A 14,041-nucleotide genomic window follows, 5' to 3' on the forward strand; every position below is an offset into this window, starting at 1 on the left:
CAAAGTCCCTTCTTCCATGTAAGGGGACATATCTGCAGGTCCCAGGGACCAGGACGTGAACATCTTTGTGGACTGTTGTTCTGCCAACCCCACATCCCTGGGGTTTGGCCCCAGCTTTGGTCTGGTGGTGCCTGGGCAGCTCCTGCTTCTTGCTACCCTGTGGTCCCTGAGGAGCACACAGGAGCCGGGCCCCATCCACCGCTCCCCAAGGCCACCCTTTCCTGCACTGTCCCACACTTCAGAGGGGACTCAGCCTCCTGTCTCACATGTTCAAGGTGACCTGGAGGAGGAAGGGGAGAGAAGCTAAGCAGAGTGATCAGGGGACTCTCTCGGTGCCCACAACAAACCCCTTCCCTCCTTCCAGCTCCTTCTTAAACCTCTTGGGGGTGAAGACTCCGAGGCTGGAGATGAATCAGAATCCCACTGCCAAGAAACCAGGCCTCCCAGAGCTCAGCTTTCCGAATTTAGTTGCTTAGTTTCTTAGTATGCGGGGTGCCAGGTAACCCCTGAACTGATCCACAGCTCTGAAAAAGCAGTAAAGGGCTCTCTTGATACTTTCTAACCTAGTGTTCCAAGAGCAGAGTAGCCCACGTGAAGGAGAGGCTGCTTACACTGGATGGACCAGGATACTTATCATCATCGTTAGTAGTACTAATATTGCTACTGTACTCATCACTGTGATTATTGTTGTTGTGCGGTTTATCACTATTCGAGCCTCATATTGGATGGTTTGCAACCTGCAAGGGGATTCTACAGGCTGGATCTCATTCCATCCTCACCATGATGCTTCATAATAATTGTTGTTACTCCCATTCTACAGATGAACAAACTGAGGCTCAGAGAAGTTACCTGGCTTGCCCCAAATCACAGTTTGGGGGCCCCAGGACCTAAGCCCAGGCTCCCTGACCCCAGGTGTGTTCTCTTTATGGTCACAGCACACTGGATGAAAGAGGCCTGGACTCTGAGCTGAGCCTGGAAGAAGAGCCATGCATAAAACAGACTGGCTCCCATCACTGGGTGAACCTGGGCAAGTCACTTCTCTTCAGCTCTGTTTGCTCATTTTGTACAATGGGCACAGACAGCCATCCTCCTCCCAGGCAAGTTGTCAGGATTGGGCTACCTAAAGCCCAGCACAGCCCACAGATCACCCATGTGGCTGCCAGTGAAGGGTCAGGTCTGGTGCCAGGGCCTCACTCTGCACCCCAGCATCTGGGGAGATGGTGGTGAGGCGATATGCGGGCTTTCCGTGGCACACAGAGCTTCCTCAGCGTGAACAGAGAAGCACACAGGAAGGAATGGCATGACACCCACTGGAGGTTTTAGGAGGCAGCTCCCACCCGTGTGTGTGGTACAAGGGGGCTGGAGGTGCGAGCCTGTGCTCACCAAGTTCCTGAGAAGTCAGGTTTCCTGGGTGTGTGGCTTTCCTGTGGCTACAATAGCAAATCACTATAAAACACTTCCAATGATCGTATTATATTGATGGAGTTATAAAGCAGTTCAATCAAAAGCTATTTTCAAAAAATATGCATATTAAATTACATTGGTTGGGTTGGTCAGAAAGTTCTTTCAGGTTACAGAAAAACTCAAACTTTTTGGCCAATGCAATATATATGTGCATGCATGCGGTCTAAGTCACTTCAGTCGTGTATGAATATGTATATATACATTCACCAGTGAATTAGTTATATTAATACAGTTATAAAGTGCTTGCGTGTGTGCTCAGTAGCTTCAGTCATGTCTGACTCCGTGTGACCCTATGGAGTGTAGCCCGCCAGGCTCCTCTGTCCATGGGATTCTCCAGGCAAGAATACTGGAGTAGGTAGCCATGCCCTCCTCCAGGGATCTTCCCGAGCCGGGACTGAGCCCACACCTGCTGCATTGCAAGTGGATTCTTTGCCACCTGAGGCACCAGGGAAGCCAGTTATAAAGTAGTTCTAATTAAAAACTATCTTCAGGGACTTTCCTGGTGATCCAGTGGCTAAGAATTCACGCTCTCTATGCAGGCATCCCAGGCTCAATCTCTTGCCAGGGAACTAGATCCCAGATGCCACAACTGAGACTTGGCACTGCCAAATTTAAAAAGAAAAAAAAATCTATTTTCAAAAAAATTATGTATTTAACTATGTATGTATGAATGTATATGCATATATACACACACACTAACAAATTGCTTCAGTCAGTCAGTCAGTCACTTCAGTCGCTCAGTCGTGTCCGACTCTTTTCGACCCCATGAATCGCAGCACGCCAGGCCTCCCTGTCCATCACCAACTCCTGGAGTTCACCCAGACTCACGTCCATTGAGTCAGTAATGCCATCCAGCCATCTCATCCTCTGTCGACCCCTTCTCCTCCTGCCCCCAATCCCTCCCAGCATCAGAGTCTTTTCCAATGAGTCAACTCTTCACATGAGGTGGCCAAAGTACTGGAGTTTCAGCTTCAGCATCATTCCCTCCAAAGAAATCCCAGGGCTGATCTCCTTCAGAATGGACTGGTTGGATCTCCTTGCAGTCCAAGGGACTCTCAAGAGTCTTCTCCAACACCACAGTTCAAAAGCATCAATTCTTCGGTGCTCAGCTTTCTTCACAGTCCAACTCTCACATCCATACATGACCACAGGAAAAACCATAGCCTTGACTAGAGGGACCTTTGTTGGCAAAGGAATATCTCTGCTTTTCAATATGCTATCTAGGTTGGACATAACTTTCCTTCCAAGGAGTAAGCATCCCTTAATTTCATGGCTTCAGTCACCATCTGCAGTGATTTTGGAGCCCAAAAATATAAAGTCTGACACTGTTTCCACTGCTTCCCCATCTATTTCCCATGAAGTGATGGGACCAGATGCCATGATCTTCGTTTTCTGAATGTTGAGTTTTAAGCCAACTTTTCACTCTCCTCTTTCACTTTCATCAAGAGGCTCTTTAGTTCCTCTTCACTTTCTGCCATAAGGGTGGTGTCATCTGCATATCTGAGGTTATAAATATTATATTGATGGAGTTATAAAGTAGTTCTACTAAATGTTTTTCCCCAAAAATATCTAAATACATACATAAATATAATAGCAAAATGAAACATTTTCTTTATGTTAAACATTACAAAATATTTTAAGCAAGATAATTAGTTTGGGTACATATCTATGTGCTGCAATCAGTTTCTTAGGCTTGTACCTGACTCTCACATGTCACTGGCATTTTCAAAAGAATGTATTTTTCTTTCAGTATGGTCTTATTATTTTGAATGGTCTCATATAATTGCCTGAATTTTTTCTTCAAATTTTATGGTTAATAAATTGAAATGAAGCACCTTCAATTGTCTCTTCTCTTGGACCAGAATACATTTAATGAAGATGGTCTCTCTTCAGGTGTTGAGGTATCTGACAAACTCTGAGCAAATCCTGCCAAGCAGAAGCTATTCTCAAGTCTGATACTTTGCATATGGAATTATGTAAATATTTCAACCCAGATATTTTCACAGGTGCCTTAATTTGAGCTCCTTCAACAGATATTTTTAGCACATATCTTCAAATAAGTTGTAGCTACTTAAAAGTTTTGAATGCTTTGTCAAATTCAGATACAGCAAATTATGGGCTTTCTCAATTTCATCTCATTTTTGTACAGAATATGAACTTCTGCAATTGAAAAGATTCTTCCCACAAATTGAGATATTCCAAAGCTCATTATAGAACTCAAAAATTAAATTTTCCGTGTCATTTGACCTCTTCTCAGTTTGATCATTTTCTCCTTTCCTCCTTTGGCTATACATTTCAATTATTTCCTGCATAAAGCTTCATTTTCACTAACTACGCTCTGCTAAAGCTCTAGAAGCTGTTGTTTGGTGCTGCGTTCCTCATTGATTTAGAACAAATTCAGCAAAAATTCTCAACTCTGCTATAACAAATAATTGAATAACATTTTAGGGCACTTAGAGTCCACGTCTTCTAAAATTGATTGATGAAGGACAGCAGAGAAAGAAAATACATGCTAAAGTTGTTTTTAATTCCTCATCAACTTCATCACAAAAGTTTGTAGTTCAGTAAGTCTGAACCACAAAACTTATGCTGTAAAACTTTGTAACTCTTGTCAACTATAATGAAATTCGGGGCCCCCCAGGTGGCGCAGAAGAATCCACCTGCTAATGCAGGAGATTCGAGAGATGCGAGTTCGATCTCTGGGTTGGGAAGATCGCCTCCTGAAGGAGGAAATGCCAACCTACTCCAGTATTCTCGCCTGGAAAATTCCATGGACAGAGGAGCCTGGCAGGTTATAATCCATGGGGTCACAAAAAGTCTGACACGACTGAGCAACTGAGCGTGCACACACACTTAATGAGATTATTTATATGCGATTACACACTGGGTCTGCACTGCAGCTTGTTGGAAGTACATTTCTGCTTCACTGGTCTCTTATTTTAGCAGGAGTATTGTTCTCTCTGGGACACTGGGCCCCACCAAAATGTGTGTGATCATCAGAAAAACACAACTTTCTTTTCAATGTGAACAATTTAAACTGAATTTAGAATAGCATTCACAAAAATGTCCATTGTTTCACTTTGCCAGGGTGAACTTTCATAAGTTTTGGCTTTGATTCCATGAACTGGATTAAAAAATTGAATCGTGATTGAAATTGACTGATTTTTCTGTTTGAAGACAGTTATCAAACTGGCTCCGTTTCACTGCCTGTGAATTTCTTACGGGGCTTTCTCATGAACCAGCTATCACTTCTATTGTAGTGTGGGTACAAGATAACATGACGCTAAAAATGAGCTGACGTAAAGAATACTCGTCTGCTCTAAGTGAAAAGTCATCCTTCCAGTGTGACCTATGACAGTATCTTCTGCAGTGATAAAGTGGAATTGATGTTTTCAGGCTGATCTTTGAAAAATAACAGTTTCTGAAGTAGCAGCTTTGTGTCGGGTTTCCTTCTGGTCAGAGAAATCGCTAAAGGCCCCCTTTGTGATGTAAGCGTCAATATTTTGTGCAAGTTACACATTCATCATCAATTTCCGAGAGACAGAAGTTCAGGGCTTAAATTGTCATTAAACTTTTCTTGCTTGTTGCTGCCAGAAGGGCTTATTGCTAAATTGAAAAGTATCACCAAATAACAAAATAAATATTTCGCTGTGGATTTATGCCCTGAAATCAGTGATGAAATAAGAGCATTCCTATTATTCTTTATGCTCTAGGTCAGAACTCTTTAAGCCGCAGACATCTTTAAGCCACCTCCTAACCCCTCACTTCCCATGTCCTCTGCTGACAGGTCAACTGGCAGCCTAGCAGCTGGTTCTCTTCTCTGCCTACACTCTCCCTTGGTGATTTCACCCGGTCCTGTGGCTTTAAATACCATCCATGTGATTACAACTCCCAGTGATGGGGACTTCCCTGCTGGTCCAGTGGCTAAGACTCTGAGCTCCTAGTATTTGAGTTTGAGGGGGTTTGAGCTTGATCCCTGGTCAGGAAACTAGATCTCCCAAGCCACAGTTAAGAGTTTGCATGCCATAATTAAGATCGAAGATCGCTCATGCCACAGCTAAGACTCAGTGAATCCAAATAAATGTAATAAATTTCAAAAACAAAAACAAAAAAACCACCTCCCAAGGATGAGGATGTATCACTCTCTCAGACTTGGTCTCTTAACACCAATCTTGTGTAGCTTACTACCTTGACATCCCCACCTGACGTCCAACAGACAGCTCGCCTCACATGTCCAAAGGTCAAGTCCTGACTGTCCCCCCAAAAACTTGCTCTGTCTCCACTCCATCATCGCCATCTCAGTTGATGGCGATTTCATATTTCCAGGTTCAGTTTAGTTCAGTCACTCAGTCATTTCTGACTCTTTGCGACCCCATGGACTGCAGCACACCAGGCCTCCCTGTCCATCACCAACTCCTGGAGTTTACCCAAATCCATGTCCATTGAGTCAGTGATGCCATCCAACTATCTCATCCTCTGTCGTCCCCTTCTCCTGCCCTCAATCTTTCCCAGCATCAGGGGCTTATCAAATGAGTCAGCTCTTCGCATCAGGTGGCCAAAGTACTGGAGTTTCAGCTTCAACATCATTTCCTCCAATGAACACTCAGGACTGATCTCCTTCAGGATGGACTGGTTGGATCTCCTTGCGGTCCAAGGGACTCTTAAGAGTCTTCTCCAACACCACAGTTCAAAAGCATCAATTCTTCTATGCTCAGCTTTCTTCACAGTCCAACTCTCACATCCATACATGACTACTGGAAAAACCATAGCCTTGACTAGATAGACCTTTGTTGTCAAAGTAATGTCTCCGCTTTTTAATATGCTGTCTAGGTTGGTCATAACTTTCCTTCCAAGGGGTTAGCGTCTTTTAATTTCATGGCTGCAGTCACCATCTGCAGTGATTTTGGAGACCCTAAAAATAAAGTCAGCCACTGTTTCCACTGTTTCCCCATCTATTTGCCATTTCCAGGTTCTCAGGCCCAAAATCTAGGCATCATGCAATCCCTCCTTTCTCATGACACATACACAATTGGAAAATCATGGTGGTCCTACCCTTGGAATATTTCTCAAGCCTGGCCTCAGCTCACTGCCTCCACGGCTGCCCGTCCCGGGCTAACGAGTTTATTCACTGAGCTTCCTGTCTCCTCCCACGAGGCTAGAAGCACCTTGAGGGCAGGTAGGTTGGCTGTTTGTTACTGCTTGTCCCAGTGCCTAGAACTGTGCCTGGCATGTAGTGGGTGCTCAGTACATACTTGTCCAGTGGATGAATGAGTGGAGGGACCCGTGGTTTTGACCTGATGTGAATGGTGCAGCATGTGGTTTTCAGTGTCACAGCGAGAAGGTTGGATGAGGAAAGTCAGGCTCAGAGTCACAAAGCGATTACCTAAGTCTGCAGAGCCAAAGAGATTCTCTGGAGATCAGCTCTCTTATACGGTATCTTATGTTGGATACTGTGAGTTGTGCCCAGCTCAAGATCTCTCAAACATCACTAAGGATAAGCAAGATGATAACAATAGTTAACAGGTAGCAAGTGCCTATGGAGAGCCAGAGACCATTTGAAGCACTGTGCAAATATTAGCTCATCCAAACGGAGGGAGGATTTTTAGGTGTGAAGCCCCAGAAACTCCACATCTTCTACTATTGACTCCACCCTCTCCATCCTACTGGTCCCAGTTCCAATGGACCAACATCTCCACTGGCCAGGTCTCTTCCTTGCTTCATTCTGTCTTCAGCCATCAACCACTGTCTCCTGTCTGCCACTTTCAGGGGGCTGGGCCCTGTATCTCCAGTGCCTGGCAAAGTGCTGGCACAAAGTAGGTGCTCATTAAATATTTGTTGCACTGCTAATCATAATAGTATAGTTGTAAATATGACTCATCCTTCCCTTCCACTGAGTGCTGCCTCTAAACCAGGCAACCAAGTCAAGTGTTCCATAGATACAGTTCTAGACATAATCCCACAAGAAGGATATGATTAGCTCCAATTTTCAAAAAGGAAAATAAAACTCAGGGGGTCTAAGTAGCCCACACCACGTGGTTGTGTCAGGATTTGAACTTGGGGTTCAAAGCCTTGGTCATCTTTTCCTTTATACTCAGAGTTGGCAAGCTTTTTCTCTAAGGGAAAAGTGAAGTGTTAGTCATTAGTTGCTCAGTCTTGCCCGACTCTTTGAGACTCCATGAGCTATAGCCACCAGGCTCCTCTGTCCATGGAATTCTCCAGGTAAGAATACTGGAGTGGATAGCCCTTCCCTCCTCCAGGGGATCTTCCTGACCCAGGGATCGAACCCTGATCTCCTGAATTGCAGGTGGATTCTTTACCATGTGAGTCACTAGCGAAGCTCTAAGGGAATGGATGATTAATATTTGCAAGCCAAATGGCCACTGTGGCAACCACTGAACTCTGTACACCCATGGCTGATTCATGTCAATGTACGGCAAAAACCACTACAATATTGTAAAGTAATTAGCCTCCAACTAAAATAAATTAATTAATTTACAAAAAAAAAAAAACACTCTGTAACACAAAAGGTAAATGAATGGGTGTGGCCGTGTGCCTATAAAACTATTTTCCAAAACAGGAGGCAGACTGGATAGGTCACAGATTAGAGTAGGCTGCCTCCTGCGTGATGCTCCATGTGCTGTTCCTTGCAGGTCACCGTGGATGGCGTCCTGGGCCCTCCTGGAGCTCCAGACTCTCAACCAGAGCCAGCCCCTGCCCCCGAACACCACATCCTGTGACGAAGCTTGGGAAGCCTGGGCCCTGCTGCACAGAGTGCTGCCCACCTGCGTTCTCTCCATCTGCCTCTGCGGGCTGCTGGGGAACCTCTTTGTGTTGTCCGTCTTCCTCGTGGCTCGACGGCGTCTGAACACGGCAGAAATCTACCTGGCCAACCTGGCGGCTTCTGACCTGGTGTTCGTCTTGGGCTTGCCCTTCTGGGCGGAGAACATCCGGAACGAATTCAACTGGCCTTTCGGAGCGCTCCTCTGCCGCCTGGTCAACGGCATCATCAAGGCCAACCTCTTCATCAGCGTCTTCCTGGTCGTGGCCATCAGCCAGGACCGATACTGTGTGCTGGTGCACCCCATGGCCAGCCGGAGGCAGCGGCGGCGGCGGCGGGCCCAGGGCACCTGTCTGCTCATCTGGGCCGTGGGGGCCCTCCTGAGTCTCCCCACATTCCTGCTGCGCTCTGTCAAGGCTGTGCCAGAGTTGAATGTCTCCGCCTGCGTGCTGCGGTACCCCCACGACGCCTGGCCCTTTGTAAGGATGGTGGAGTTAACCCTGCTGAGTTTTCTCCTCCCCTTGGCTGCGATCGTTTTCTTCAACTGTCACATTCTGGCAGCCCTGCGGGGGCGGCGGCAGATCAGCAGGACGAGGTGTGGAGGGCCCAGGGAGGGCAGGACCACCGCCCTGATCCTCACCCTCGTGTCCGCCTTCCTGCTCTGCTGGGCGCCCTACCACTTCTTTGCCTTCCTGGAATTTCTGTTCCAGGTGAGGGCTGTCAGAGGCTGCTTCTGGGAGAATTTCATCGATCTGGGCCTGCAATGTGCCAACTTCTTTGCTTTCGTCAACAGCTGCCTGAATCCAGTAATTTATGTCTTTTGGGGCCAGCTTTTCAGGACCAAAGTCTGGGAACTTTATAAACAATGCATTCCTGGGAGTCTTACTCCAGTAGCCTCGTCTCATAGGACAGAGATCCTCCAACTTTTCTGGCGGAATTAACACAGTGGGGAGCCAGGAAGTGTGGCTTCCTTATCCATTATTACTGACATCATAAATATGGAGAAGGGGGCAACAGAGGGTGAGATGGTTAGATGACATCACCAATTCAATGGACAGGAGTTTGAGCAAACTCTGGGAGTTGGTGAGGGACAGGGAGGCCTGGTACGCTGCAGTCCATTCTGTCACAAAGAGTCAGATACGACTTAGTGACTGGACAGCAACAGTAGACTGAATGATGTCCCCACCCACCCACCCACATAACCAGGACCTCATCCCTGGAGCCTGGGAATGTTTATGTGGTAATGGGGACTTTGCAGGCGTGATTAAGATAAGGATCTTGAAATGAGGAGGTTACCCTGGGCTATTTGGATGAGTCTAGTATCATCACAAAGGTCCTTACAAAGGGCAGGCGGAAGTGTCCAAGTCAGAGAAGGTTGGAAGGATGCAATGAAGGGTCCACAAGCCAAGGACTGCAGGCGCCCTGTAGAGATGAAATGGCAGGGAAATGGACTCTCCCTGGAGCCTCCAGCAGGAACCACCTGTGTTGACCTCCTGACTGCAGCCCAGAGACACTGCTTTGGAGGCCTGACCTCCAGAACCGGAAGATAATAAATCTGTGCTGTTTTTAATAAGTCACCGAGTTTATGATTAATTTGTCACAGTGGTAGGAAACAAATTTTCAATAAGCATCTCTTACTGCAATTCCAACTGTCCTTCCAAAATGTTCTAGGTTAACTACCAGGAACAGAGAGATGATATAGCTAGAGATCCTATCTGCAAGGAACTTACAGAGATCAAAATAATTACAGTATAAAAAAAGTAAATGAGAAACCACATGCAGGTGATACAGACCCGTGCCTGGGGCGTTCAGAGGGAAAGAGGATGGGCTCCTTCCAGGGTTACCAAAATAGAGGTTGCAAAGGCAGTAACCGTGAGCTGAGTTTGACAAGGGGTAGAATCTGATACGGGTGTCCCTGGGGGCTCAGCGGATGCGGGAGACGCAGGAGATGCAGGTTTGATCCCTGCGTCAGGAAGATCCCCTGGAGGAGACAATGGCAACCCACTCCAGTATTCCTGCCTGGGGAATTCCATGGATAGAGGAGCCTGGAGGGCTACCAGTCTGTGGGGTCACAAAAGAGTCGGGCACGACTAATTGACTAAACAACAACAGGAACCTGGTACACGGAGAGAGGGAGGCAGAACTGGGACACACAGGTTGGAAGTGTGGGCTGCGGGTGAAAGAGAATTGAATGCTTCCATGCCTTTCTTGCTGCGAGGGTCCCACTGGTGACCCTGAGAGGGTCTGCCTTCCAGGAGCTCAAGGCAACAGGGATGAGAGTTAGGAAAGCGTCACAGAGCAGGAGCATCCGTTGTCAGGTGAGAACACACGGAAGGGGCGTCCAGCCTCGGGGGCGGGGAGGGAGCCATCCAGAGGGGCTTCCTGGAGGAAGAGACCTAAAATCCCCCAAAGACAAGCAAAATGGGGGAAAGGAGTGCTCTCGAGAAAAGAAACAAATCAGACCCAGAGGCAGGAGGATTCACAGGTTAAGCAGGAGGTGGAAGGAAGGAAGGATGAGGCTGCGAGGGAGGGGTTTGAGGTTTGAGGAGAAGCAGATGTTGGGAGGATCTCTAATGGTCAAGGGCAGGAGGGAAGCATGGAGGTGTTTCAGGGGCTGTGAGCGCCTGGATGGAGGTGTGCATTTTTTCTAGATGATCATTTTGTGTGTTTGTTTTTGGCCGTGCTGGTCTTCATTGCTGCTCTAGGGCTCTCTCTAGTTGCGGCAAGCAGGAGCTCCTCGCTAGTTGCAGTGTAAGGCTTCTTGTGGCAGTGGCTCCTCTTGCTGCAGAGCACGGGCTCTGGAGCGAGCGGGCTCTAGTAGCTGTGGTACACGGCCATAGCTACGTCTCTGCATGTGGGATCTTCCCGGATCAGGGTTGGAGTCTGTGACCTCTGCGTTGGCAGGTGAATTCTTAACCACTGGACCACCAGGGAGCCCGCATGCATTTCTCATGTGAATGAATCACTCTGGCCAAGCTCAGTGGGCCCAGGTATGGTGGACAGTGGACTGCTCCAGGGGTGGGATTTGTCAGATGGGCAGCCATCGAGTAAGGGTGTTGGGGATTTTGGTGGTACTATGGAAAATGGCTAAATTAGGGAAGTAAATGAACCTAGGAGATGAGGGAAGCAGAGTGACACTGATATGGTTAAAGGACAGGGGTTAAAGGGAGCATCCAGAGCAAGATAGAGGCAGGAAAAATAGGAGGTTGTGGCCACAAAGTAGGAAGGTTTGCACTGAACGTTCCACAGGGGGGACCACCCCAGGATAGCACAAGGATCAAGGGTGGCCATGCGGGCTCCCCTGGTGGCTCAGTGGTAAAGAATCCACCTCCCAATGCAGGGGACACTGGTTCGATCCCTGGTCTAGGAAGATCTCACCTGCCACAGGACAACAAAGCCGGGGAGCCACACCTAGGAGCCCACGTGCCCCAGAACCCATACTCTGTGACAACAGAAGCCACCGCAGTAAGGAGCCTGCACACCACAGCTAGAGAGGAGCCCCTACTCGCTGCAACTAGAGAAAAAGCCCGCACAGCGACAAAGGCCCAGCACAGTCAAAAAGTACATGAATAAGTAAACTTTAATGGAATCTATTAATTAAGACTTCCCTGGCGGCTCAGACGGTAAAGCGTCTGCCTACGATGTGGGAGACCTGGGTTCAATCCCTGGGTCGGGAAGATCTCCTGGAGAAGGAAATGGCAACCCACTCCAGGATTCTCGCCTGGAGAACCCCATGGACGGAGGAGCCTGGTAGGCTACAGTCCATGGGGTCGCAAAGAGTCGGACATGACTGAGTGACTTCATTTTCACTTTTCACTTTTCACTTTCATTAAGATAAGACAGTCAAAGACCAGTGAGGTGAGGGGTGGGCAGTCAGGCAGGCAAGGTGCTAGAAGGACCTGGGGAGGAGAGGTCAGTGGGCCCGGTGCCAAGGACAGTCTCCAAGGAAGGGTTGGGGAGAGGGGATCTCTCCTGCTTCACGAGAAGGACCTGTCCTCAAGGGACATCAAAGAAGACCCAGGTTCATTCAGGAAATGGCAAGGAGGCAGTGTTCCTGGAGCTTGGTGATGGAGAGGTAGGCAGGGGGTGGGCCGCCAGACCACTATGCCATCAGGGACAGCCCTTTGATTGGCAGCCCAGCTCCTGTTGGCTTCCTAGAGAGCAGAGAGAGAGGTTCAGGGGGCCTGGATTTAGGTCAACAGGCAGGATCCTGCCTCCCCACATATCTACTCTGGACCAGGGGGTGTTTAACAAATATTTCAATTCCATAAAAAGTCCCCACCCTCGGGCTTCGCTTGAGCACTTGGAAGCTCTTGCAGTGCAGAGTCTGCACTCCTTTGTTCATTTGCTGAAGTTTATTAAGCATCTGCTGTTTCCAGGCGCTTAAGGCGGGATCTGAAGCAGGAGACAAGGCCAAGGCACAAGCCTGGTCCTCTTAGGGCTGACCTCCTGGGGCTTCCCCAGGACGTCAGTTCTTTGGAGCTGGGTAGCAGCGCTGCTGCCAACAGGCAGGCTCCCTCCCCAAGGGTGGAGGCTGGACTCAGCCAGCTTGCTTGACTCCAATGCAGTGCAGTTTCTGAGCCCCTGCATAGGACCCAGTGAGCAAAGCCCCAACAGCATAGTGGCCAGAATGGACAGAAGCATCCAGGCAGGCAGGGAGAGCTGGAAAGAGAAAATAAGACCCAGTCTCTCGTGCACTGACCCCAACATGTCCTCTTCTTTCTCGGGCCCTGATTTAAAGTTGAGGCTTCAAAAATCCTGACAGGCTCACAAAAAACAATCCCACATGCTATGGAAGAGCGTGCTGGCCTGAGAAGTCACAGCATTGCTCACTGACCTGAAGTTCAACAGCAGATAGTCAACAGGGGCTCTGATAAGCACAGATGATTTATGGGACGCCTGTCACATTAACCAAAGCACAGTGCTCGCTCCTACAGCTGGGGAGCTGTAGGCCAACCCACTGTAAGAATTCTGTTGTCCTTCTGCTGGGAAGGTCAATTACTCATTTGCAGGTAGAAAAATTCCTACCTGCGTTAAAAGGATCAAGGTTGAGGGAGAAATGAATATTTCTGAGTTCCCATGGCTCTCATTGACGTGCTCACCTGGGGTATTTCACACCTGGGTCCAGGCCCAGGCTCACCTTGTAGGGCTCACACCTGGCATGGCCGGATGAATCAGCCATTCATCTGATGGGCTTTATCACTGGTGGCTCAGTGATAAAGAATCCACCTGTCAATGCAGGGGACACTGGTTCGATCCCTGATCAAGGAAGATCAGGCAACTAGGAGTCCACGTGCCCCAGAACCCATGCTCTTCGACAACAGAAGCCACTGCAATGAGAAGCCCGCACACCGCAGCTAGAGAGGAGCCCCATTCACTGCAACTAGAGAAAAAGCCCGCACAGCAAGAGACCCAGCACAGTCAAAAATTAAGTAAATAAAAGCTAATGGAACCTATTAATTAAGAAAAGACCCACCCGCCCAGCTCCACGCCCCTGTTTTCTCTCTCTCTCTCCTGAAGGGCTGAGTACAGCTTCTTCTCCAGCCCACTTCCAGCTTCGAGCCTGTCCTGTGAATCCACGGCTGCCAGCTGCCCTCCCCTGTGGCATCCATCACCCCAACTGTCATGGAAAATGAGCAGCACTAAGCCCCCCTAAATCCCAGCCTGAGGAGTCTCCCAAGTGTTGCAATGGACACAGACGTTTTCTTGTTCTCCGGAGATGAGTCACAGGTTTCATGAGGAGCAGGTGGGAAGTTTCCTCCTGTGAACTAGAAGAGGCTTTAAATATCATCAAAATGA

General features: G+C 48.2%; 1 protein-coding gene across 2 annotated transcripts in view; it reads left to right on the plus strand.

Annotated features, from left to right (window-relative positions):
* Positions 1–9,815, plus strand: part of BDKRB1 (bradykinin receptor B1) — a 33,557-nt gene extending 23,742 nt beyond the window's left edge. For both annotated transcript variants that reach the window (XM_070775649.1, XM_070775650.1), the window contains exon 3: positions 8,115–9,815. In XM_070775649.1, coding sequence (XP_070631750.1) covers positions 8,115–9,183 — 1,069 coding nt within the window. In that variant the 3' untranslated portion in view covers positions 9,184–9,815. The remainder of the gene's footprint in view (positions 1–8,114) is intronic.
* Positions 9,816–14,041: the final 4,226 nt, after the last annotated feature.

This window comes from Bos indicus, chromosome 21, assembly GCF_029378745.1.
Source record: "Bos indicus isolate NIAB-ARS_2022 breed Sahiwal x Tharparkar chromosome 21, NIAB-ARS_B.indTharparkar_mat_pri_1.0, whole genome shotgun sequence".
In the NCBI taxonomy this organism is placed as follows: domain Eukaryota; kingdom Metazoa; phylum Chordata; class Mammalia; order Artiodactyla; family Bovidae; genus Bos; species Bos indicus.